The 27,726-nt window shown below is 30.9% G+C and overlaps 3 protein-coding genes, 1 non-coding gene and 1 pseudogene across 5 annotated transcripts; 4 read left to right on the top strand and 1 right to left on the bottom strand.

The window, feature by feature from the left end:
- The first annotated feature begins 1,507 nt into the window (after positions 1–1,507).
- LOC100804823 (16 kDa phloem protein 1) lies at positions 1,508–3,997 on the top strand. Of its 2 annotated transcripts, XM_003518335.4 has the most exons (5): positions 1,526–1,685; positions 2,094–2,159; positions 3,030–3,165; positions 3,339–3,474; positions 3,713–3,997. In XM_003518335.4, the coding sequence occupies exons 1-5, from the start codon at positions 1,619–1,621 to the stop codon at positions 3,776–3,778; spliced, it is 471 nt and encodes a 156-aa protein (XP_003518383.1). In that variant the 5' UTR covers positions 1,526–1,618; the 3' UTR covers positions 3,779–3,997. The 2 variants fall into 2 exon arrangements, with proteins under 2 accessions (XP_040864709.1, XP_003518383.1); XM_041008775.1 differs by lacking the exon at positions 3,713–3,997 and having other exon boundaries at positions 1,508–1,685; positions 3,339–3,702.
- Positions 3,998–7,323: 3,326 nt separating this feature from the next.
- LOC100802187 (16 kDa phloem protein 1) lies at positions 7,324–10,252 on the top strand. The gene is made up of 5 exons (XM_003519299.4): positions 7,324–7,526; positions 7,848–7,913; positions 9,170–9,305; positions 9,685–9,820; positions 9,948–10,252. The coding sequence occupies exons 1-5, from the start codon at positions 7,460–7,462 to the stop codon at positions 9,999–10,001; spliced, it is 459 nt and encodes a 152-aa protein (XP_003519347.1). The 5' UTR covers positions 7,324–7,459; the 3' UTR covers positions 10,002–10,252.
- A 765-nt stretch (positions 10,253–11,017) lies between these two features.
- TRNAK-UUU (transfer RNA lysine (anticodon UUU)) lies at positions 11,018–11,089 on the top strand. Its single transcript has one exon. It is a non-coding gene; the product is annotated as a tRNA-Lys (tRNA).
- A 484-nt stretch (positions 11,090–11,573) lies between these two features.
- On the top strand, positions 11,574–14,821 carry LOC100805361 (uncharacterized; annotated as a pseudogene).
- Positions 14,822–16,202: 1,381 nt separating this feature from the next.
- LOC100802718 (AP3-complex subunit beta-A) lies at positions 16,203–25,470 on the bottom strand. The gene is made up of 11 exons (XM_003519300.5): positions 25,178–25,470; positions 24,830–24,906; positions 24,399–24,648; positions 23,539–24,156; positions 22,037–22,210; positions 21,030–21,156; positions 20,846–20,955; positions 20,410–20,610; positions 18,534–19,516; positions 17,965–18,234; positions 16,203–16,803 (listed from the first exon to the last, which is right to left on the bottom strand). The coding sequence occupies exons 1-11, from the start codon at positions 25,394–25,396 to the stop codon at positions 16,440–16,442; spliced, it is 3,393 nt and encodes a 1,130-aa protein (XP_003519348.2). The 5' UTR covers positions 25,397–25,470; the 3' UTR covers positions 16,203–16,439.
- Positions 25,471–27,726: the final 2,256 nt, after the last annotated feature.

Raw genomic sequence — 27,726 nt, forward strand, 5'->3', positions numbered from 1 at the left:
AGTAAAAAAATGAGATGATTATTTAGGTTGTTTTTAGTTTTGTGTAGTTAGCAATTTAGCATACTCTTTCATCATTATATATAATGATGTGATTATATGAGTAAATTCTTATTTTAGTTTTTTATTATGAAAAAGTTATGCTATAAAAGTCTAATTGTTTGATTCATTCAAAAAAATAGGCTAGTAGTAGATCTTCCATGGTGACTATTGACAAGTCATATAATGAGTTTGAACTGGTCATCAACACTTCCATGATAAAGACAAATTGAATAACGGTATGTATGACACCAAATAAAAATAGGTTTGACATGTCATCACTAATCAGTTCTTTAGACAAACTGATTCTCTCCCGAGAAAAGGATTGGTCTTCAAAACGAGTTTGGTACAGGAACTAGAGGGAAAAAAAGTCTAATTCTTCAATACTTCTCGAAGTTAAACATAAATTATCATCAATACTAGATGATCCTATATATAATTTAAATTAAATTTGATACTTATAATTGCATTAAATAATTAGATAACATTTATGAATTTTAAAATAATTATCATAAAAATCAACCATTTTTAAATATGACAATATATAAATAATTGATACTATTAAAATATTTGCATTAATAATGTATTTCAATTAAATCATATAATTCTTGTCATGATTCAATTAATAAATTATAACAAAGCTGTATTTTTTTTTACTCAGCAAAAAGAAAAATCTTTTGGATTCTAAGTGAATTTTTTTTAGGTTTAATCTAATGTAATTTCATAAATATTCTCATATTAATTTTTTTTAGTTTTTAAACTGTAAAATTATCAGTCAAAATATTATAATTAAATCATTTCAACATTTCATTTTAAAACTTCATTCAACAGTGACAATAATTATAAGTATTATAAAGAGATTAATATTTTAAGTATTTAATATTTTTAGTGAGGTATTGATTTTTTCATTAATACTCGCTTTGCTATCTTCAATTTTAAAATCAAATTGAAACCATAGACTAATATTAAAATATTCACCAAAATTCAAAACCTTTTTAACATTAATATAATAGTTTTTTTTTCTTCAATTCATCCTCATCTAAAATTATAAGTTAATTTTCAATTTACCACACGAAGTTACTAATGTGAATTTTTTTAGCAAGGTATACTAGTAGCACATAGCAGTCCTTTCTGCCCACTCCCCCCAAAACAAGGTACATCCCTCGTGGCCCCGTGGGTAATAATGGTTTTACTAAGCCATTTACTTAGATACTATAGATTATGTATATTTTTCATAGAAAAGAGCACTTAGTTGTCCTTTTAACTATTTACTAATGCCAAATGACATTAATTATTTGCTTAGGTTATGGAAATGAGAAGATAGACCAAACTTGAGGTGTTTGGCTGACCGCGTTTGGTCCAATTCATACTTTGATTTTGTACATTGCCAAAGTCCTTGGTCTTGGTCTTGGTCCTATTAAATGCTCATTGAGGACACTATATAAACAACCACAAGGTTACAACTACTTCCAATTCCAACTTTAACTCTCATAACCCTAAATCAGATACACTTCTTAAGCACGTTGTAAGAATTTGCTGACTTAGAATCTTCAGAGACAGAGACAAAGGTAGACTCAGAGACATGGCAATTGGGTTCATGAAGGTGCAGCTTGTGAAAGCAAAAGGCCTGCGTGGCACTGATATCTTTGGTATTAACATGTGCCTTTGCCTTATTTTGTTTTCAAAAATTGCGTTTGCTTCTTTATATATATGTGTTCTTATTCTTAATAACCAAAGATGAAAAATAAAACTATTTATATCAAAGACCAATATGTTCTGATTTTTCGTCTTGTTTTATTTTTTTTCTTTTAAAACTCAAATGAGCGGATAAAAAGTTTTTAGTACATGTTTTATTAAGCTAGTTTGTTAAAAATAGTTGTTTACATTTTTCAGATTTCTAGAGTATTTAAAATAAACGATAATATTTTTTTTTAGCATTTAGCGGAATCAAACGTGCCATTAATAATATGTCCAATTATGGTTGTCTTATTTAACTCCTTAATTACCAATTCTGTCAAGGTTAATTTGGGTCATTTATTCTTTTACTTTGTTGATAGGTAAAATGGATCCCTATGTTCTGATACAATACAAAAACCAAGAGAAGAGGAGTACTGTTGCTAATGGTACGTTTTGCCGTATATATACGTTTTGTCGTTTTCTTTTTGTACTGTATTCTATATCTCTAATACATATCAAACGCACCCAAAATCTCGAGACACTTTAACAATGTGCATGCAAGACAGGTTAGTTTTGCAAATGATTGCTTAAACTGCGTTTTCATGAATGTTAATTTAGTAACGATCGAGTTTTTCAATCCAATTTTTTTTTATTTTTTAGTAACGAGTTAATTTAGCCAGACTTAAAGAAATATAATTGACCAAATAAAAAAGGTATCCTGTGACAACAACTAATCTAGAATCTAGGCAGTAAATGCAAAATAATATGGTGACAAGAACTATTTTTTGCAAATTTTTGCTCTTGCACGGAGAAATTACCGTCTACAATTGTTCTTAAAAACTTATTTGTGATATGTACAAGTCAATAACAGGAAATGCACGTTTGGGTTTAGAAAAATAAACCAAATTTAGCTTAAAATCAAATATATGAATTAAATTTTAAAATAGAATCACTTTTGTTTTTCAAAATTAATTTTATTTTTTTACCAAATTAGTTTCTGAACCAATTTATAAACAAAATCAAATTTAGTTCAAAATTGATTTTCTTTTTAAAATTCAAAATCAATTTTGGAATTAGTTTTTAACTAAACTATTTTTTAAAAGTAAATCAAACGAACCCATCAACATTATTTAGATCTTTTAAGTATAAGTTGATTTATTTAAACTAGCTTTTTTCCAGAGCCCTAAATTATAATGATCATAAATGCCTTATTGCAATGAGAAGAATAAAAAAATGGAGATGCAAAAAAAAATATCATTAGAGAAGTTTTGTAATGCTTATGGTTTTTAAATTTTTGCTGAATGTGTTTTGTGTAGGCCAGGGTAAAAATCCTGTATGGAATGAGAAATTTATCTTCAAAGTAGAATATCCTGGATCAATCAATCAACACAAGCTCATCCTCAAAATTATGGATAAAGACTTATATACAGACGATTTCGTCGGAGAAGCAATGTAAGTACTTCAGTGACTTCATGTTATCTCATGACTAATGTTGTTCTTGTGGGGAATAAGCTACACTATTTACATTATAAATAGAAGTTATTACCTATAATCGTAATCAAACCTATTTTTTGTTAACTTGTTCACAGTTTAAAAGAGAATTTTTCTTTTTTTTTATTTTGTAGAATCCATGTAGGGGATTTACTGGCCCAAGGAGTAGAGAATGGAGGAGCTGAGTTACCGACTCTCAAATATAGAGTGGTTCGTGCAAACAAGTCTTATTGTGGTGAAATTGATATTGGTGTTACTTTTACCCGAAAGGTATATTCTTCACATTTAATGACTTTTGTAAAGTGTGTTGTGTACATATATCTTATCAATGCAAACATACTTCTTATTCAAACATGCATATACAAATCACATTCTCTACTTAATTATATAATCCACAAAGTAATTAACTAAATGTTAAATTGTTAATGATATGTTCGCATAAGTGGTAATGAAATTTATGTTTATGTCCTGCTTGGCTAACTTTGTTTTTTTGTCGGAATTGGTGTAGGTGGAAGACAAATTTGTGGAAGGAGACATAGGAGGATGGAAAGAAAGTGACCACTATCTATTGTAGATTAGCATGGCTAACATATAAAATCCATGTGTAAATTGGAAGTAGTTTCGGATTATCATTGTGTAACATATTTATCATTTTTAATGTCATATTATTTCATTCTTTAATTTGATTCTTTTTTACAAGCATGAGCCGGATGAATTTAAGAAGCAGTTGTATTATCAAATTAGTTTGTATTATTCCAATAATAATTTATACTTTTATATTATTCTCATTATCGCAAATCCCAATGTTGAATTCACCTTTTAATTTGATAACTGATCATGAATTTTAACTTACTTTATATTCACTCCATCCTAAAATAAATGTGTTGTTTTACACAAGGAAAAAAAGTTAATAAATAAATAAAGGAGTGTAATAATTTTTACAAAACCAACCTTAATTAGTAATATTAATTAATTCCACTCCGTTCATGAAAAGAAAACAGTGGCATGCATGGGAGACAGAATTGAGCAGTGCAGAATAAGCTACATCGGTCCCACCAACAACGATGAAGCTTCCAAGAAGAATGGCCAAAACCAAACTAAACTTAACTAAACCCAATCCCCTTCTTTTGTTATTCCTTTCCCACTATGCATGTACTCTTGTATTCACAACCTCTTTTTGGTCAACGAGGACTTAATTTCGCGAGGAGAAATCCGATAAAGCAACACCAAGAAATATACACAGTGGTGTGGAGGCGGTGAAATAAAAAAGATGAGGGATATTTGATTCAGTTTTTAAATTAAAGTATTAAACATTGATTCTGTATTTAATTGATTAAAACTTGATTTTGTTTTGCATGTGGCATACGTTGTACAACTTGTTCCAAAGAATAATAGCCAGCTTACTCATCTTACAGCTTCTGCACAGAATAATAGCCAATTGCATTTTATTGTTTGCTTTGATTTGCTTAATGTGATAGAGTCTGTTATATACTATATGCTTTTGGTCTTAGGCAATAATATGTATAGTAATAATTAAAATTTTATTTCACTGAGTTTCGTTACATAAACTATACAAATTTAATATTTAATTATATAAAATAGTCTATCTCGAAGTTAAGCATATATGGATTATCGTGAGACTATGCATATAGGATAAATATTTATTTTATATAATTAAATTTTAACAATAAATAAATATTTTTAAATATATAAATTAATTAAGTTATAATTGAAATTCATAACAATTCACCAAAAAATTCATTATAAATAAATGATTTTGAATATATTAATTATTTTTAAAATTATTGAACATTTCTTAAAAAATATTAAAATTTAATTTAAAAAAGAAAATATATCAAAAGTGAAAGATAGTTAAAAAGAACAAGTAAATTGGATAACCTCAATTCAGTCAATTTTTTTTTTGTCGTCTTAAGTCATGAGAGACCACATGTTTCCCCAACACAATGAATTGAAGATTAATTTTACTTATGATGCATAATTGTTGTTGATCTAAACAAATTTTACATACATAATAATCATGAATTCTCGCAATCCCGCTTAACATATGGTTATTGCTTGTTACACTCCCATGTTGCTTCCTGGACTCTTGTTGGAATGTTTTTTAACCTTTCAGAATTATTATTTCCAAAGCAAAAAAGGGAATGTATTTTACATTCCGAACGAAAAAAGAGATGCATGATGCAATAGTGTAAATACTGTTATCTCACACGTGAACATAATGTGATATTATATTATTATGTTAATTCTTTAGATTCAATCCAATGGAACTTAAATTTCATTGATTTAGGTAAAAAAAAAAATCATTTATAAAATTTGAAAAAATAAACATTTAAATTTAATTCGATTCAATTTAATCTGATGAGACGAAACTCGATCCATGGTGATCCAAAGCAATAGTTTCCAACGCAATTGCTAGTCATAATCTCAATCCAAGTTTATGTACGTTCTGAAGACAATATGACCAAACTGGGTCAGAAGTGAGCACGTTGAATAACAGTTATAAATTTGACCGTTGAATGATAAATCTCACGAAAGAGAGGACTCATAAGACAAATATTAATCCCACGACGTTACTAAGTAATCTGAATTATATAGTATTTAGCAAAGTAGCAGCCCTGATGGAATATTTTACCAAGCCATTTAGTTGTCCTTTAATTAATTATTTACTAATGGCAAATGACATTCATTTTTTGTTGGCTTAGGTTTTTGAAACCTGAAGACCAAACTTGAGGTGCGTGTGGTACTGCTAATCCTATTGGTAACTTTGATTTTTGTATAATGCCAAAGTCTTGTTCCTCTTACTTCTTCCACCTTTAACCTCATAACTCATAAGCTTAAAATATACTAGTATATATATAAAAGGAAGAATTCACTTGCTTTAAAAATATTTTTTTATATATATATATATATATATATATATATATATATATATATATATATATTCTTTTGGGACATAGAGTGGTAAAGAAAAACTTTATATATAACATCATGAAACCAAATAAAAATAGGTTTGACATGTCATCACTCATGGCTTCATTAGACGCACGGATTCTCTGAAGAGATAAGAATTGGTCTTCAAAACGAGCTTGGTACAGGAACCAGAAGAAAACAAATAGTCTAATTCTTCAATGCTTCTCGAAGTTAAACGTGAATTATCATCAATACTAAATGATCCCATATAGTTTAAATTAAATTTTGATACGGTATAATTATATTAACTAATTGGATAGCATTTATAAATTATAAAATAGTTATAATTAAAATATATAATTTTTAATAGTATATGACAACTTATAAATAATTTATAGTGTAAAAAATATTTACATTAATAATACATTCCAATTAAATTCATATAATTTTGTCTCATGATTCGACTAATAGATTATATCAAGGTTGTATTTTTTAGATTTTAAGTGAAATTTATTTTTTATGTTTAATCTAATATAATTTCGTAATACTATCATATTATATTTTTAACTGTAAAATTATTAGTCAAAATATTATAATTGAATCATTTCAATATTTCATTTTAAAAATGACAATAATTTTAATATTATAAATAATGTTTAACATACAAATTAATTATGAGGTATTGATATATTTTTTCATCAATACTTCTATTTTGCTACTTTAAATTTTTAAATTAAATTGAAACCATAAACTAATATTAAAATAATCACCGAAATTCAAAAACCTTTCAAAATTAATATAATATATTTTGTCTTCAATCTATCCTAATTAAGGTAGCGCAGACATGGCAGCCTTTCTGACCCATCCCTTCAAAAGAAGGTAGCCGCCCCGTGGGTAATGAAACTTTTACCGAGCCATTTACTTAGATACCATAGATTATGTATAATTTTCATAGAAAAAATAGTATTGTATTAGAGAATCCAACCCCTGTTGATATAAAAATTTAATTATGTGTTGATATTAGTCCTCTAATTATTTGCTTAGTTTTTGGAGATGGGAGGACCAAGCTTAAGGTGCGCGTGGCTGACCGCGTTTGGTCATATTGGTACTTTGATTTTGTAGAATGCCAAACAAAGTCTTGGTCTTCTTGGTCCTATTAAATGCTCATGCTAATTAAGGATACTTGCTATATAAACAACGACGAGGTTACCACTCCTTCCAACTTTAACTCTCATATTCATAAGCCTAAAACAGATACTTCTAAAGCCTCAGAATTTGGTGAATTGGAACATTCTTCACTCTTGAGGGAATTAAGAGACAAGATATGGCAATTGGTTTCATGGAGGTGCAGCTTGTCAAAGCAAAAGGCCTGCATAACGCTGATATCTTTGGTATATATTAACAACTACATTACTTATATCAAAGACCAATTTGTTGTTCTTATTTTTCTTTTCCTTAAAAACTCAAATGAATGGATAAAAAGTTTAGTATATGTTTGATTCAACTTAATTGTAAGAAACAAATGTTTATATTTTCAGTTTTCTAAAAGAGTTCTTAACAATAGACGATTATATATTTCTTTAGAATTAAGCTGAACTTCATGTTATTAATAATTTGTCCAAATGGTACTGTCTTATTTAACTTTTACTTACCTATTCTAAGTTTCTAACAAGGTTTCGGGTTATTAATTTATTCTTTTACCTTGATGATAGGTGAAATGGACCCATATGTTCTGATACAGTACAATGACCAAGAGCAGAGGAGTAGTGTCGCTATTGGTACGTTTTGGCGTAATCAAGTCCATATTTAAATCTCCCTTTAAATAAGTTATCTATTCTTCTCTTTTATTAAAAACTTCGTACTCCTTTACTCAGAAGTGGTGTCGCTATTGGTACGTTTTGGCGTAATCAAGTCCATATTTAAATCTCCCTTTAAATAAGTTATCTATTCTTCTCTTTTATTAAAAACTTCGTACTCCTTTACTCAGAGGCTCTTCGCTATGCGAAATAAGTTATCTATTCTTCTGTTTTATTAAATTAACTAAGCTATATATAAATCTAGACACACTTTAATTCAATATGTGCATGGCATATTAGTTGTGCAAATGATTGCTTAGCTTAAACTGCGTTTTCATGCGAGTTAAAATGACTTGATCTAGTTTCGAGTTAATTTAGTCAGGCTTACGAAATAAACTTGACCAAATAAAAGATGTACCCTGTGACAGCAACTAATCTAGAATCTAGGCTGTAAATGCCAAATAATATGTTGACAAGAACCAATATACGGAGTGCTTGCAATTTTTTTTTTAATTTTCTCTTGCATGGAGAAATTACAGCCTACAATTGTTCTTGATATCTTATTTGTGATATGTAGAAGAAAGTAACAGGGTATGCATCATATGGGTTTACAAATATTAAACCAAATTTAATGTAAAATCAAATATAAGTATTAAATTTTAAAATCAATCAATTTTTTTCCAAAATTAATTGTTTTTTCTACCATTTTTTAATTAAACCGATTTATATAGAAAAAAAAACTTAGTCCAAAATTGATTCTTAAACTTATTTTTCATTCAAAATCAATTTAAAAAATATTTTTTAATTTAAACTAATTTTTCAACCAAAACTAGTTTTAAAGCAGTTAAACATTCGTCTCAAAATTGAATTTTGTAAAAAAAAAAAAAAAAGTAAATTTAAAACTAGTTTTAAAAAATTGGTTTTGGTTATAAATTTATTTAAAACCAAAATTGGTTAATTGAGCCATTTTAAAAAATATATCAAATTAGTTTAAAATTTGATTCACATTATTTAGATCTTTTAAGTATGATTTGATTTAGTTTAATTGGTTTTTCCATCGGTAACCCTAAATAAAAATGATCTTAAAAGTATTATTGCATTCAGATGTAGTAAAAATAAAATAAAAGCATGAGGAGATGCATAAAAATGTCATTAGAGAAGTTTTCTAATGCTTAAATATGGTTTTATTTTATTGTTTTTCTAAACAGTCTTTCTTCTATCTATGGTGTTTTACGCAGGTCAGGGCACAAACCCAGTATGGAATGAGAAATTTATGTTCAAAGTTGAATACCTTGGATCAGGTGATAAACACAAGCTCATCTTCAAAATTATGGACCAAGACCTATATACGGATGAGTTCGTTGGACAAGCCACGTAAGACTTCATTATAGTTAATTAATGTCATATCATGATTAGTGTTGCTCTCGTGTTGATTATCTTAATTAATTTGTTGGTAATTATCACCTGATTCTAGCCATCTTACTACTAGTTTCATTAAGCAATGTGCTTATTTCTCACGTATTCAACAAAAAAATTAATTGCAAAAAAGGTTAGGACGAGACCCAATTTTCATACTTGATTTGCTTTGGCCTACTATAGTGCATGACTTGCTTTGAAATGATTGCATGTGAAATGGTGAGAAAATGAATATTGAATTGTATCCCCAAACCCAAAATAAGCATATAATAATTCTTAATAGTAATTCATCTATAATTCTAACTAAGCTTCAATATTTTAATGGCTCTGTATGTAGAATCCATGTCAAGGATTTATTGGCCCAAGGTATAGAGAATGGAGGAGCTAAGCTACAAACTCTCAAGTATAGAGTGGTTCGTGCTAACAATTCTTACTGTGGCGAAATTGATGTTGGTGTTACTTTCACCCCACAGGTATTATTCACATTTAATGACTTTCACATATATATACGTTACATTTTGTACTTAAGATTCAAACAACTGTAAAAGAAATCACATGTTATAACTTGGTTGATTTTGTTCTTTGTTGAAATTTGTGCAGGTGGAAGAAGAAATTGTAAAAGAAGATATAGGAGGAAGGAAAGAAAGAAAGTGACCACTGTCTACCATAACAGATTAGCAAGGCCAAGATATAAAAACCAATGGCAAATCAGAAGAAATTGTTTTGGTTAATTTGGATTGTCATTGTACTGTGTAACAGATTTAATCATTTTCAGTTTCGTATTATATTTCATTTTTTAATTCTTTTTAGCAAGCACAATGCAAAGATACATGTAATAAGTTGTCGTCATATCAAATTAGTTTGTATTATTACTCTAATTTATACTAATTAGATTATTTTCATTATTCCAAATCTGAGTTCTCAATTCACCTTTCAACTCGATTATCTGTCATCAATTTAAACTTGTATTTATCTGGAAAAATAAAACAAGAGCTATAAATTTTATTTAATCTTAATGGTTAATCTAATTTTGAAGAGGGGGGGCATTTGCAAAAATTAGATTAGAATTACTTTGATGAAAAAATCATACGATTCAATGAGTGTTTGATTTTATAATACAATCAATTTATTTTATTTTAGTTTGGATTGGAGGTTTTTAAAATAATTTGTAAATATTAAAATAAAATGTGGAATACAGAAAATAAGCAAACATCAAATGTCACATTCTATATATAACTCGTAACGTACTTCAAAATATAAGTTCAAATTTATAACTAGAAGATAATCTTCCTATCTCTTAAAAAAAAAATAAACAATAAATATCTAACACACGAATTTTTAAATACATGACCATGCACAATACATTTTTCTCAATTTGAATGGGATCAATTTTAAACATAAAAATTGAAAATCTATCCAATTCAATAAAAAAATTAATATTTTTTACTTTCATTTTTTCAATTTGGTTACTATGATTTACATGGTTGATCAACACACCTAATTTTGAGGTCATCTTGTGAATAATATTCCCAAAACATCAAATAAGGATTTTAGTGGGCTTCTCTGCCTATATTATAAACTAGAATAGCTGCCGTGCTTTAAATATATTAAGCCAGAATTAATAAAATTATATAGATTAATAAATATTGTTTCCAAATATTATCATTCAAGCCGTCTTAGCTCAGTGGTAGAGCGCGTGGCTTTTAACCACGTGGTCGTGGGTTCGATCCCCACAGACGGCGTTTCTTTGAATTTTTTTTATTTTTCAACATTTCACCAATTTGAAGTTCATTCGTTCATGGGCTTCACGTTATCACCACTTCATTAATGAGCTTCAAGAACCACCGAACTCAACAACATAAGTGAACATTCCCACTTCCAACAAAGTGAAAAATAGTTCATGTGATGACCATGCAATGCAACCTCATTATGAATTCACTACTTCTATTTTTGACACTTTATTTTATTTTATTTTTACTCTATCCATTTAATTTAAAGGTCTTCATCCCTATCATGTAAATCTATGCCCCTATAATTTTGTAGCTAACTATGCACTTTAATGTCACCCACTAACAACCAGTTATATTAATATATCACAACCTCCACTCCCGTACGCTTACATGTGTACCTCTTGACTGTGACCAACTTCCCACACCAAAATTATATAATACGTTACCTAAAAGTCAAAGGGTCTGTTTTTTATTCACATAAACAATGAAATTTGAAGACTATCCCATGGAGAAAAGCCAACAAGAGCCTCACAATATACAAAACCTTGAGAAAGAGGTGAGAAACTTTGTTCTCAATAGCATCTTTCATTTGGATCATTGTTTCTCCAAAATCCACTCATCATAGGTTCATATTCACAAAAGGCCAAAAGAGAAAAAGAGATAGATATATATTAGTACATAACAAAGCTCAGGATATTTGAACAGTATTTTCTGAATAATGGTTTCCTTTATTTATTATGTTGTCCAATTGCAAGCACAATTGAAGTGTGAAGAGGCACTCAATAGGGTCTTACGTTGTGCACTTCATGGACCTGTTTTATCTCTTCCACTCATCCCCCCACTATTTCCACCTCAGGGATACAGTATAACCAAATCCATAACATAGACGAATACAATTTGAATGATGTAATACTTTGGATTATTTTGAAATAAGAAAATTGTAGGTTCGTGGGCTTCTTGAAGAATTGGCAATGGTTGTGGAAGAGATCATCAAGCTTGAAAGAAAAGTTAAGGAACTGGAACTTAGATTGCTCCAGGAGAGATACCAGAACATAGACTTGGAAATACAACATAGGAGACAATCTAAACTATATAATCATTTTTGAGGATTCGTCGAGGTATGGTTCAATGATTACTGAGCAGAGATCAAGTTCACTCAATTATGAAGTAATTAGTAAAGGAAGAAAGACAAGCAATAGAAGGGCCTCTCTAGGTTCTGCATTAGATTTCCATAGCCTATTTTCCACACCAAGAAGGTCAACAGGTAAACACATGACACTTCAAATGGCACATTTGATTTCGTAAAACATTCTCTATATTATTTGTTCTGTCGTTAGAGATCCCACATTGACTAGTATAATAAGTAGCAGATAATCCTCACTTTATTAGTTAGCTTTTGAGATTGAATTAGATAATGTCTAGTGCATTTGCAAGTATGAAATAAGTCAGACTATAGGATAACTCTAGTAATTCTAAGGCTAATTTAGTTAGTCACAAACATAAATTCTAAGATCTTTCACATGTAATAATAAAAATGCACTTTGCTTCTTATTTTCAGACACCCTTAATCTTGTATAAGTTTTCAAAAAAACAAAAACACATTTGGAATTTTTGTGTGCTCAATTTTCTCACAATGTGATTTGGATATGTGCTGAACAGAATATGAAGTGCCGAGAAGGAGCAGTGGGAAGATAGCAAGAGAATACCCTATGCATATAGAAGATGCCATTGAGAAACCAAATGAACTGTTAGAGGAACTGCTCAAGTGTCTGATAGGTATTTTTCTTGAATTGAACAGGGCATCATTGGACAGAGAAGAATCAGAAAAAGTCCCTAGACTTGCTCTTCCATGCATGAAGTCCACCGGCTTGATGGCAAAGACCTCCTTAAATAACTAGGAGCTCATTGGACATAGATCGTTTTTCGCAGTGCCTTCTAGCATTCAGAAAATTGAGGTTCTTTTTTAGCTTTATTAGAGTCTTAGTTCATTTTATGTCCTATACAAATATTTGAAAAAGAATGAAAAAAGAAAATGTTTTCACTAACCTACCAAGTACATAGTTTACCAATAACTATTTAAACAATGTCTACATGTTGTAATGTTATACTATCTTATTTTACCTATTTCTTCTTACTATCTAATTCCTCTTTAATAGGGTTTTAATGCATAAGCTATGTGATGTAGATTTAAGTTTCTTGACCTACAAGCAGAAGTTCGCATTCTGGATCAACATCTACAATGCCTGCATAATGAATGTACTGTAAGGCATTTCATTTCAAGCTTTCATTAACATCAATCAACTTGCCTAACATCTCTGCGTGTTAAATCTTTAAACCTTTGTTTTTTTATCATCTAATTACAGGCATTTTTACACCTTGGCCTTCCTTCTACTCAGGAGAAACTGTTGTCTCTCATGAACAAGGTATGTCAGTGAGAAATCTGTAGTAACTGAGCAACTTCTTTTTTTCTACAAGTTGTGAAGCATGAACAGTTATTTTTTCTTAGTGATTGTGGTATTATATTAGCTGTGTAGCTACGTATTGACACAGGCTGCAATGAACGTAGGAGGGATAGTACTGAATGCACTGGCTATCGAACACTTTATTCTTCGGCACCCATGTGAATCAAAACATGTACGAGTTTTATATATTTAGTTATCCCACAATAACTTCTCAACTGCCTGCACTAGATTTTTTTAATTTTTCTTTTTCTTTTACTTTTTTAAGGGAGGAAGCTGAGTTATCTTAAAAGTTCCCTTAAACTTCATTACTTTCTGAAAATGAGCTAAACATGCAATTATTTTAAAATTTTATTAAAAAAAACAATTAGTAGAAACTCAGACAACGTTCAAGCAAGTTTCTAATCTTCTATGAAAATCTAGATTTTTCTGTCTTTGCACCTATAATCTGGCTTGTCTAAAGTGAACGAGTTACTTCAAAGTAAGTAATCTGTCTTTAATTAGAAAATTAATGATTGATATTACATATAACAAATTATGAATGTATTAAAATATCAATAGTTGATTTTTTTTATTAACAAATTCTTGGCGTTACATTACATGTGTTGATGTTCTTTAACACCCAACTAACTATATATAGTTCACAAAAGGGTCCTATGGATGAAAAGGAAGTGCTATTGCGGCATGCTTATGGCCTGGGGTATCCAGAGCCCAATGTCACCTTTGCCCTTTGTAGAGGCACCTGGTCCTCACCAGCAGTGAGAGCATTTAACAAACTTTAATAAAAACAAGTTGATGAAGAGTTTTGTTTGGTGAATGTAACACATTGCACACATGATGATGTTTGTTGTAGTTAAGGGTGTACACTTCAGATGATGTTGTGAACCAATTGGGGAGGGCCAAAGTGGAGTACTTGGAAGCTTCAGTGGGTATCACAAGCAAGAGAAAGATACTTGTGCCTAAGCTTTTGGAGTGGCATAAGCACGATTTTGCAGATGAGATGGAATCACTACTGGAATGGATTTATTGCCAATTGCCACGCTCGGGATCATTGAAAAGAGCCACCATGGAGTGCCTCATAAAAGAAACAAAAATATCCAGTGTCCAAAATGGTGGAAATCCAGCCATATGAATCAGAATTCCGCTACCTCCTACCTATATAAATAAAATAAAATAAAAGTAAAGTTTAACACTTTTGACATTTTTTTAACATTTTTTCAATTATTAGTAAAGTCTATATGTGTTTGATTAAATAGTTCTATTTAAGTTTCGTTAACTAGGTTAAATTTATTAAAATTGCTATTCAGTACAAAAGTTTTGACATGAATAAAGATTAATTCACTTAACTTAGCAAATGGTTCATAAAGGAGGGCTAAGGCCTAAGGGGTGTGGAGGAGGAAGAAAAGGGAGGTTAAAAAAAATTGTCTTGTACTTAGTGGTTTTGATAATATTTTGAAAACAAAAAAAATAGTGGTTTTGATAATAGTAAACTCTTTGCCGCCGCACTCTCCATGGCGACGCCAAACACCTCCACCTCTGACGGCGCCGAGAGAAAACTCCACAGTAAGTCCAACATGTCTTCTTCTCCTTCCTTTTCCGCAACCTCTCCCCACTTCTTCATCCATTTGGAAAAATAAATCAAAACTCAAGCACGGTTAGAAGGTTTAATGGAGAAGCAATTGACGCTAGTTTTATAACATTTTTTATTTATTTTTTACATAAATAATAAATTGAATTTAATGTTATTTAGGATATACCGAAAAACTAACAAAAATCACATATATTTAATAATTATTTTTGTACAAAAATAATAAATAAATAATTAGCATATATATGTATTTTTGTAGTCTACTATAAATTTATTTATTTATAAATTATGTCATAATATAAATATATTCTTATTATTTAAAATTCATTTGTAAATTTAATATAAAAATATTTTAGAAGCTTTTATTGAAAATAGTTATACCAAACATATTTTTCATTTTTCATTTTTTGAAAACAAAAAATAAAAAATCAAAACAAACACATTTTCTAAATCTTAAAAATTTGAAAATAAGAATTTTTTAAAAAAAAAATGAAAACAGAAAATAAAAAATATTCTCTCAAACCAAGCGCCCCCTTAGCCGCTCACGAGTTTTCTGGCATAGCCCTTTACTTTTTAAAATGAATAGTTTCTTAGTTCAGAAATGTGAAAATAAATTGTTAGTATTAAGGAGTTGCTATTCGATTCACCAATGAGATTAGAGGAGTCCATTAAATATAGCTAGCTGATAAAAAGAACCACCCTTTCACTGCTGATAATGATATATGCCTGTGAAAGAAAGGGGATCCCCAACCCAAGTAATAATATCTTTTATCTTCTATTTAAAATTTGCAACACAATATAGAGTATATATAAGCTACGTACACAATTAGTTATACAAGAACCACTAGTTTTTTATTTTTATTTTTTCACCTTACAATCAGAAATCAGAAAATTTACGCCCCGCAAAATCTATATAGTGCAATTTAGTATAGGGTGCCAGCGGAGTTCCTTTCCACGAGAAAGGAGAAACAAGATAAACTCACAACACACGATATCATTGGATGAGTAAATTCATTCAATAATAGTGTAAGAAAAGGTGGATAAAAGAGTAGCAACACGTAATAAGAATGAAAAGATGTAAAGTCAACGTGGAAAATTAGAGATTAAACATAAAAAGAGATTACAGTCATTCAACCCCCATCCCATCCGTTTTTTCTTCCTTCCCAACAATATATAAGAAAGAAAAATCTGAATTCCAATGCCTCACCAAAAGCCATAAAATAAAATCCAAAAACAATTGCTTGAATGGCATGAAAGTTTTTCAAATATACTTTCCCACAAATCAATGTGTGAATTTTCTATCCGATATCAAATCTTATAAGTGGCCAACAGACGGCTCAACTAAGAAATTGACAACCCTATTTAAGAAATTTAAGCCAAATACAGTCTCTTCACAGTTAACTTTTACAGAAACAATTAATGGATCGGAGCATTTACCTTCAACAGTAACTGTAATTAAGCATGGCATGGAATTGCTCAAGATCTCACTGCTGAAACGCAAACACAAACCAGATGCATCATCAAGGTTGGCAGCAACCGGCATATCCACAGATACCAGAGAAAGATTTGCATTGCTCAGCATCTTCAGTGCTAACGTTTCACATATCACAAGGAACTTGTCCTCTGTCAAAGAGTTGCTGTCCTTGTTCAGCTCTAGAATGTGATCGTTAAAGGTGCAACTGTATTCAAATTATGGAAGAAAATCAAATTTAGAATCTCCTACGATGAAACAAAAAAAAAAACTTATCCCAAGGATGGAACAGGAAAAAAATAAAGAGGAGACAGAGTCAAGAAGGTGTAGGGAACATAAGAAATGAGTTCATAATAATAAACAGATAATTAGTGTCGATTAATGTACAAAATAGATTCTGTCTCTATTCAAATCAAGATGCAGATTGCAGAATTAAGTTGTCTTATAAAAATTGCTTGAGCCAGATAGTTAATATTCTGAAGCTAGCAAACACTTGCAAAGATCACTTTGTTTGACAATTATAGATCCTAACATCATTTTTAACAAAGATTGTGAAAAACTAGTTGGGCAAAACGCTAAGATAGGCTACCAGAATAGCCATATGGGTAAGTAAACCATGAGAGTTTATTTGCCTTGTGGGAATGTTTTCTATTTTCAATAATAATTACAAAAATGTCAAATTGTTTTCACTTTGTTTCTTGTTTTCAAAGATTTGTACAAATAAACAAGACATCTTTGAAAATCGAATTGTAATAAATAATAATTGATGAAAACATAAAACATTTCCATTAAACAAACAGACCCGTAATTATTCTAGATTCTAACACAATTAAAAAATAATTAAAAATAGACAAATGGGATATACTGATTTAACCTTCTTTTTGACGTATAACCAATAATGGATTCAGAAAACATAAAACCACATTTCAAAGATGTTTTCCCAAGGATGCCTAAAGGATATAGAAACAAAGCAAAGATCTTGAATAAGTAATATCCATACAGTTCAAAGTTTAAGCCTCCTTTATTTTTTACATGCAAAAATACTAAATAAATGGTCAAAAGACCAAAATAATTTAAATTTTAAACTTTAAATTTACTCAATGGCCCCCATTTACTTATAAGAAGCTTCCTATTCTTTGAAGTTCAAATTAAAAATTTTCTCCCTGACACACTCTCATTTTGAATATGGATGTGGATGGCATTTCATAAGAATTTGACCAATGCCTAATCCTTTATCATAGTATTTTAATTTTTCAACATAATAAAGTGTGGAGGAGGGCTATCGAGTATGATAATACAATGAACCATAAGTTTCCTACAAGGCATATATATATATATAAATATATATAACAACAAAAGACAGTCATACCTTCTCACATATTCAAACATCCCTGGAAGGCGTGATTCCTTATCTTTGAAATCTTCAATACTGAGGGGAAGTGGTTTTACAAAGTATCCTATGTCAGGCTTTAACTTGACAAGGAATTTCTTGTCATTGCAAAATAAAGCCAGTTTCAGTGGCAAAAGGTGGTGATGGAAACGAACTAGCAGAGTTCGGTTTGCTGTCTGACCAGGCTCCAGAGAAGGGATCTCCTCCATGGAAACCAATGCTGGTTTATCAACATGAAATTTTAAGGTACTGCCACAGAGACATATAAGTAGTCTGCATTAAGTACTTTGAAGCTAGCATGTAAAGATTCCACATGGATAAATTAACCAGTACATATACCAAAGTTCACACAATGTACAGGCAATCTAAACTCAAATTTTCACCTTAAAGTGATAGCCTGATAGGTACTAATTTATGAAACCCAGATAAGAAAACATTTTAAGTTATTAGAACATATCAATAACACAAATAACTATTTAAATTCCAAATCATAAAACAAGAAAAATGAAAACAACCACCATCCAAAATCTGAAAAGTTTAAAACTTACTTTTCAGTTGGTGATGATGTTTGATCAGTAGAATCAGAGCTTTTGCTATAATCTTCTTCTATTAAGACTATATCGAACATGGGCTCCAGAGAACAATTTTCAAATAATACTTCCAAACATACAAGGTGCGAGGATATGCTTGAAGTCTCAGATGAAAATGAATAATTCACCTTTAACCCATTTCCATTTACAGGATCTAAGAGAGAGTAGCATTTAGGTTTAACCCGGCCTCCAATATTTCCAATGGTTATTCTTGCTGAAGATCTACGAACTCGGCTTTGCTCTATCTCACTTCCTTTAGATGACCTGGCTGGTTCATCTAACCAAGACTCAAGAGACTTTGTTGACATCAAGTCCCGAAAACCAGCTGCGCCAGAGGGAGCCCCACCATTCTGATTTTCACAGACATTGACAGTGTCTGAAATTTGAATCAATGGATCAGCATTATCTTCTCCTTCATTGCCAGAAACAGATTCATCACTGCCAGTGACTTCGCCTGAAGCAGTAATAGATTGTTCAGAACTATAATCAGAAGCACTTTCCTCATCCAAAGAACCAGATGTGCCAGTATTATCCTCCTCATCTGAATCACTCTTAGAAGCTCCATCATACTGATCAAGATCAGTGTATGGCAGGCTACAGGGTTTTGGGAGAGGCTCATAGCCTGGAGCTGCATGGAATACTAACTGTGAAAGAGACCCGGGAAGATAAAACCGGTAATCAATGGGTTCAGATGGAACTGTCACGGCTTTTGTCTGTCCACCAAATATGCATTCAGAAAGTATATGGGATTGGTCTCTTTTTTGTGATTCACTATTTTCTTCTTCCCCATGTTGAGACTCCAAATTACTAGAGAGAAGTTTCTTTAAGAAACGTGAACGGTCACGAATATCATAGTTAAGGTCACACTCAGCCAATTCAATTATATAAGTCCAAATTTTTCTCACAGTCAAAATATCTTCTCCCTTGATGCACAGTAAGACCTGTCACAGAAACCCATTTAAATCATTAACTCACCACTTTCAATAGAACTCTATCCCCATTCTTTCTTATATAAGGAAAAAAAGAAACACAATAAGAAGCATGCATATAATATTCAAGAAAAAATAATGTAAGGTCCTAAGTTCTAACATCAATCATTATATGGTCCCATGCACATTTAACAGTACATAAAAAAAGCAATTAAATCTTCTAACTTAAAAATTGGGAAAGAAACAAACCATATATATCTGTTATGGGAAGAGAAAACTCTGCAAACAAGTGTAAGCAGAAGAGCATTTTGTTTCCTTTGTTGTTTTCATTTCCTTCTAATTCTATTTGTTTCATTTTCTTCCTTTATACGTTAGATTTATCTTCAGAGGAATCCTTAATTGACTAGGATCCTATAATTTCAGATTTCTTTCGTCGGTTAGTCGAAATCCTGTCATGCAAGATTTCTTTCCTTTGTATTAGTTGTCTGTAAAAGGCTGTCATTATTCAGTAAGAAGCAATCAGATTTATTCTCTTATTTCAGTCAGCCTCAGAAGTGGATTTGTCAGGGACAAGTTTGTTTCTCTCTGTTTACAATAGGTAACAAGAAGGATCCTTCCACATCCAGACCTGCGACTAGATCCTACACTAAGGCCCATAAAATTACCCTCATGCAGGAGTCAGATATATTTTGTTTATATTTTCCCTTGAACAAACCAATGACACCAAAATGACCACATGCAAACACCCACCAAATGGGTCTGGAAAGTTCAATAGAAGAACAGGAAGGAGAAGGCTAGTAATGGAAAACATTCGTCCAATTATCATATTAATCAATCAATAAACAACAACATATAAAAAATCATCTTTTTTCATACAATAGTATAAAGTTTACTTGATTGCATACCTTTGCAGTTGTATTAAGAATCTGAAGCTTAGCTTCTAATGCTTCTGAAGTAAAACACAGGGCAAGATACTTAAGTACTGTACTCAACATCCTTGGAATTATGTCACCCAAAGAACAATATTTCCCCAGTATCCAAATAATCATTGCACGGGCAGCTGGAACCTTGATTTTATCCAAGCTACGGACTAACTGAATTATAACCTTTTAAAATAGAAAGTGTAGAGGTTTCAGTCATAACAGCAAAAGCAACGTACCAAAAGATTGCAAGTACTACTAACTCGAGAATTGAAATATCACACACAAGATACTAGTATGCTGTCCAATCTCAGGTTCAGTTTGTTCCACATACTCCATATTGTATCTTGAAACAAGTTTAAATTCAATACAAAAAAAAAAAGGAATAACAGTACCATGGGAGATGATTTTATAAGAATACCTTCTCATAACTGGATGGTTCTAATTTTATAATTGATTTGATGAATATAATTGCCTGAATTAGCACACCCTCTTCTCCATCCAAGGATCTAATTTCACCACAAAAAAAATCTACAAATATGGATATTAAACAAGAAATGTGATATATTTCTTTAATAAATAGACTTAACAACCAGATTTCACACCTTGTCTAACCAGAGTCAACAATCCTTCCAAGCATAAAGTTGCCATTTTTGGAAGTCGCTGAGCACATAGACCAATGGCAGCAACTGTGTCAGCAGCAAATCTCCTATCTGGATCTCCGATATAATCCTAGCAACGCACTAAGAAGAGTGTCAATTTACGCACCAAACTCCACGATTTAAATGTCATGGAAAAGAGATAAATGCAAAAAACCACAAAAAAAAATAATAATGAAACCTATGAGCAGGTGACAGTGGATGTCTGCATAAGCATATACAGATCCTTGAATATTTTTTTCTTTGGTAAGGTAGGAAGAGACACTTATTGGGGTGTTGGGGGATTGAAGCCCCCACCATGGACACCAAAAAACCCTGGTGACTAGGCAAGGTGCCACTAGGCAACCAGGCCTTTGGCAAGTATATATTTTATTACAGTGGTAGTGTCTGTAAAGCTCTAATATCTTGAAAATTCTAAAATATGCATGAAACTCAAATTTCACTAAAAGACCTTTTTATATATTCATACATGATATAAGAACCATTTATCATACAATATATCTGACATTCTCCCAAAACACAAGCATTCAATTCAACACTGCACAATAAGGCCTTTCCTGTCATGCTTACGTAAACAAGTGTTTGTGTTTCTTTATAAATGAAGAACTTTCAGCACAAGTAAACAAAACATCGATGGAAAGATAAATGCAACTAATAAGTGTGTGTTTGGATTGCAATTAAAAGCTTGTCAAACGGAAAAACATACATTCCAATGCACCAAACAGAGAAGCAAGTATTTTGTCTCAATGAGATAAAGCCCGTTACATTGAACATAACTTTTATCCAAACACACCCTAAATAGCTCAAGAAAGAATTAAAGTAGTTCAAAGTCTTGGAAAGTAACTAGTATATGAGCAGAAACCAAGTAAAACTAGACATATAGTTCTTTCTAGAAAACAGTCACCTCACACCATAACTTAACTTGGGGAAAAAACACATTCGATATGAAATACCTGAAACTCTTTATAAATGACTGAAATGGATGAATCCGTAGCAATAGAAGAAAGTATATCCAGCTTCAACGCCTTTATCTGATAGGAATCTGAAGAGCATATGAAAAAATCTTGGTAGTGTGGAGCAAAGAGAGATGGGATAGCTTTAGCAAACACTTGGATATTGCACAATACCTACATAAGTCAATGAACAAACTATAATTAATATTGAAATCAAGTATCAAAGAAATTGAGAATATACATTTTCTTACCTTATCCAATGATATCTATGTACCCCATCTCTCCTAATAATCTTTTTATATCAAAATAGGTTTTTATTATTCACCAAATAGACAAATTCCAACATTTTAATTGGACAATAGTAAAGAAATCACTAATTACGTCTATACTTTGAAAATTGAAATGAATGAATCACCAATCAAACATTATGTCCATTCTGGAAATAGAGCATTCTTATTTAGATGTCTGAGCAAATATTTGTTCAATGAGGTACATACTGACAACTGTCACCACTCACCACAACTGAATAAAATTTCCTTGAGTAAAAGTGAAAGCTTTAATTCTGATAACATATCAACAATGTCATTCATTCATTTATAATAATAATAATATAATTAGATCATGCATTTGAAGGAAATGTCACTAACAAAGCCCTCTAAATTTTACAGTTTCAGGGTTCATGAAAAGTTCTAAATTCATACCCACACCATCTATGTAAATAGTGTGGCGTCACCCTAGCTAGAAGACACTGGGCAAATCATCTAAGTGAAGTGACTCCTGGAAATGTCATAAACTCATCAAAATGTAATAAACGAAGGATAAGACTAAGATCATTACTAAGTAGCATGGGATGCTTTAGGTATCCCTGACCCTGCATTATAAACTGTAATATATATCCCACTAGCATTAACTCAGGTTCATGATGATGTATTCATTCAACTCATATTTGGAACATAGACCCAAAAAAAATTATCATTTTATAGTTTAGGCTCATCATAACTGCGAAGTCTAGACTCTTGACTGTAGCAGGTATTCTAAGAAACCTAAGCAATGGATAATTCTTGTCTCAAGAGGGGTATCACATCACTTCAATGACAGTCTACCCAAAAGTTTCCTTTGTCCTTTTCTAAAACTAATTTAAATGATATCATACATACAGAGGGGGGTTTTTCCCTTTCAGAGGTTAAAAAAATTAATCTCCTCACTAAACTCATCAACAGTTTCATGAGTCACAAGGATGAGCAGTAACATAATCGACAAGGGGGAAAATAGAAACATCATCTAATAAAACATCAATAAAAAAAAGTGATAATGTATTAAAGATTAGATGATAAAACAAGACCTATAATGATATAGTACACATTTTCACAAGGTCCTCAAAAGAAGATTTCAAATATAATAATATATCGAATAGCAAACAAATGAATGTAACAGACAATGTAGAAGAACAGAAGTAAAACAAGCTGAACAAACTAACAGAGGACTCAAGAAATGTTACATACCACATATCTTGAGGCAGACGATGATCGCAGGACAAACAAGAGTGGTTTAACAATTCTAGTGATGTGCTCCTTAGAAGCCATTATCCAGTGTACACCAGCAGCTGCAAGAACAACTGCACTGTTATTACTCCATAGCAACGGTGATGTACACTGCAGCAGAATCTTCACAACATCATTACTGCAAGATGTATATTGTGATACATCTAATTTAGGAGCAACCCTATTTGTAGAACTTGAGCGTGATAAGTACTCATCTGGACCTTCAATGTAACACTGGAAGACCATAGTAGCTAATTCAGATACAGTCTTATCAATGGAATAGCCGGCATCTTCTTTTGAAGTAATGTAGGACTCATCTTCCTCTAAATTGTTGATGTCTTTATTGTACAAAGAAAACATGATGGATTCTTTAACAAGCCCATGCCTTGCTATTACATACCGCAGAAGGATCCCAATTAGAATTATTTGACCCCACTCTTCCACATCAGGAAGAATCTCACACAACCGTCTGTAATTTCTTCCAATCAATGAAAAATTGTCAGGGCAAACTGAAGTAAATGCAGATGCAGCAGCTCCAACAACTCCTGGGGAATGGTCATTTAAAAGTAGTCCAACAATCTGCAGCATAAGAAGGACCAAAATTTATGTACTGAAACTGTATGGCTTTCCAACAATACATTGATTAAATCAAATATCCAGCATAAAATCTTTTCACAATAATTCAAATATATGTACTATGTAGCCCAAGGAAACCCTGAAGAAAACATCACATTTTTTCTTTCCATTATTATTACGACATCTAGATCCAATTGAAGACAAATCTCAGTAACTTCAATAAACAGCACACTCATTAACCAGACCTCTTCAATTGCAGAAGCATGTTCCTCCATCCGCAAATCATGAAGCTTGGGAAGAGCATTAGCTGCACATTTTCTAACATAGACAGAAGGATCTCTCGCACATTTTTGCACAGCAACAATAACAAGAGGCGCAATTACATGAAGGCGGATCCCAGCCATGGCACGAAGCGCCCATGCCCTCACCAACGGATTTGTGTCCCCGAGGTCCTTCTGGAAGTAATTAATCGACAATAACGCCTCATTTGGACGCCTAAGTAAAAGAAAGAAAAAAATAAAACATTAAGCAAACGACAACAACAACAACAACTTATCATAGACAAAATTCAAGACCGCAGAATGCTACAATTCAGGAAACAACAGCATAAATTGCCTTCAAATGGCATAATTCTAGCATAAATTGAAAGAGTTATAGACTTAACGCTGCAACTTACTTTTCAGCGTAATGCAGGAGGTACAAGTAGACCAGCTTCTTCACTTCCAAGGACTGAGACGCAACATTTTTAACAACCTGTACGAAGTCACGGAGAGAGAGAGAGAGAGCATGAATAGCACGCAAGTGAACATAAATCAATTCGCATTCCTAACGAAGGTGAGTGAAGGTGAACCAGCCCAAGTGGAGGTGAACAAAAAATCAATTCGAATTCCTAATCAAGTAAACTAGTTCTACATCGCTGAATCTATCTAGATGCAAAAAATTGTGTTCACAACAATGAATGGCGAAACAAGTGGAGCTCGAGAAGAATGGAAATAGAGGCATTGATGAGATCGGGAGTGGGGACCTGAGGGAAGAAGTTGGAGACGTCAAAGCCCTGAGCGATGAGAGCGAGAAGGCGCTTGAGAGCTTCACACTTCTCGGAATCGAACTTGCTGTCGAGGAGAGGGGCGATGTTCACGTCTTCGGGATCGTCGTAGAGGTGCGCGTCGGTGCCGATCCGAAACACCGCCGTCGACGCCTTGTTCAGGGATTCCGCCGTCGCTCCGAATTGCGGGAACATCATTTCTTAGTCTCTCGGAAGGAATGAAATCAAACTCTGATCTGTTTAGTTTATTGTTTTCAAGGCTGAAACTGTAGTAGCTGATAGTTTGGATACTCATAGAGGTTAAATGTAATTTTTCTCTTCCTATTTTTTTTTTAATTTGTGAATTTAATTTTATTATTTTTATTGAGATATTTAATATTTCACTGTGAATTTAGGCTTTTATTATTTAATTAAAATATTTATCTCTCATTTTTTAAAAATCTATAATTTTATTTTTTTGTCAATTTCAAACATTGATTATATTATATAAATATTGATTGAGATGGGTCTATTTATTATTTACATAATAATTTTTTTAATTATTTAATTACTAACAAATTTAATTGATTAAAAAAAATACATAATCAAGTCTAAAATTAAAAAAGGAACTAAAATCATAATTTTAAAAAAGTGGGGAAACAAATGTTTCAACTTTCAATTAAAAATAAGAAAACTAAAATTATAAATTTTTAAAAAATGAGATAGTAAAGTCATAGATTTAAAAAAATAAGAAAATTGAAATTGTATTTTAGCTTAAAATAAAAAATAGCATATTTCATGCAATAATATTTTTCACTTTGATGGTGTGTATGGTTTAGGAGAGAGAAAATAAATCATTTTTTTAATTAAAGTTAAGTGTAAGATAGATAGATCTTATAGAATAATAAAATACAAAATTTCTCTTATATATTATTTTTCTTTATGGGTGTTCATCAAAATCAATTTGACGATCCAAATTAAATCAATTAAATTGGTTTGAATTTTTTTCTAGTTTGGGTTTAAACTAAACCAGATAAATTAGAACAATGACAATTGGTTAAAATATTGGATAAAGAATTTTCAAATCAAAACCAAATATATATTATTAATTTTGATTATTTTTAAATGTTAAAGTTACTTATATTTTTATGTCATTTTATGTATTTTCTTTATGTTTTATGTCCATCACACAAAGATTCATTTTGACACTTTTTGTTTTCTTTTATCACATAATCCTAAAAGAACACCATATATGCATACTTATAAAGCCTCCACCACTCATTGTTTTGCCTCCTCATAATGGTCGTTGACTCACTCAGTCTCCTATGGGCCTCTATCCAATGAGTGTCGATAGTACAACTGTAATTTTTGAATCTTCTCACGATAGATTTGATTAATTTAATGTATGTCACAAGATTATTGCTTAATTTTGAGATAAAAATATTGTTTTATATTTTTTTTCTAAACAAATTTTTTAATTATTATTTTTGATTGGATATTTGAACTGAACCTACCCGCTCAACATGGGTTTTGTTTGCTTTAGATTAGGCAAAACAAAATCTAAAATTTAAATCAAATCAAGTCAATTAAAATCAATCGGTTTAAATTTTATTTTCCTTTAAATCTGGCCCATGAATACTCTTATTTGTCTCCTTCAAAACAAACGAATCCTCCCGATTCTTCCTTTTGGGTGAACAAATTTATCTTTGTTACTGGGTATTTTTTGGGAGTATTTCCATGATTTACCACTTTTTAATGGTGGACTTCCATGGGTAACTTTAACATGTCATCAACATCCTATTTGATAATATTGAGAGTATCTCCATTAGTTATCACTTTTTTTACGTAGAAAAAATACTTAACTTTTTGTTTTTAGGAATTGTTCTTTTAAAATAAAAGTAGATTTAAATATTATTTTTATAATTTAATATATTTTTTTTGCTTTTCATTCTTATATAAAATTGTTTGTTTTTAGTTTTAATTTTTACAAAATATTTATTTTATTTTTCATCCTTACAGCGCTTTAAATAATTTTTTTGACTGTTCAAAACATTATTTAAAACATTTGTTCAAAACGTTATTTAAAATGTTTTAAAAAGTAAAAAATAAAACAAAAACAATTTAGAAAAACTAAAAACAAAAATAATAATTTTACAATGACGAAAAAAAGATATTAAATTGTAAGGGTTAAGAATGTATTTAAACCATACAAGTATTTAAAAGTTAAAAATTTAACAAAATGAAGACAACTTTATTTTAATTTAATGGCTAGTTATGCATTGTTAGTATAAATCTTTTCCCATTTTTAATTAGTTAGGAGGGAGTATGTGGGTTCTAACGACAACATGACTCATGTTTCATTTGAAAGTGCTTTGAGTTAACCTTTCCTCAAACGACTATGTATCAGAGATGTGAAACGTTAATGTCAATGGTAGTCAATATATTTATAAAAACTGTTCAGCCTTCTTTTTCATTTACAGGTACAGCTCTCAACATATTACAGTTTCTACAATTTTTTTCTTTTTACATTTTTTTACTGAAATTATTAT

Source organism: Glycine max, chromosome 2 (assembly GCF_000004515.6).
Source record: "Glycine max cultivar Williams 82 chromosome 2, Glycine_max_v4.0, whole genome shotgun sequence".
In the NCBI taxonomy this organism is placed as follows: Eukaryota; Viridiplantae; Streptophyta; class Magnoliopsida; order Fabales; family Fabaceae; genus Glycine; species Glycine max.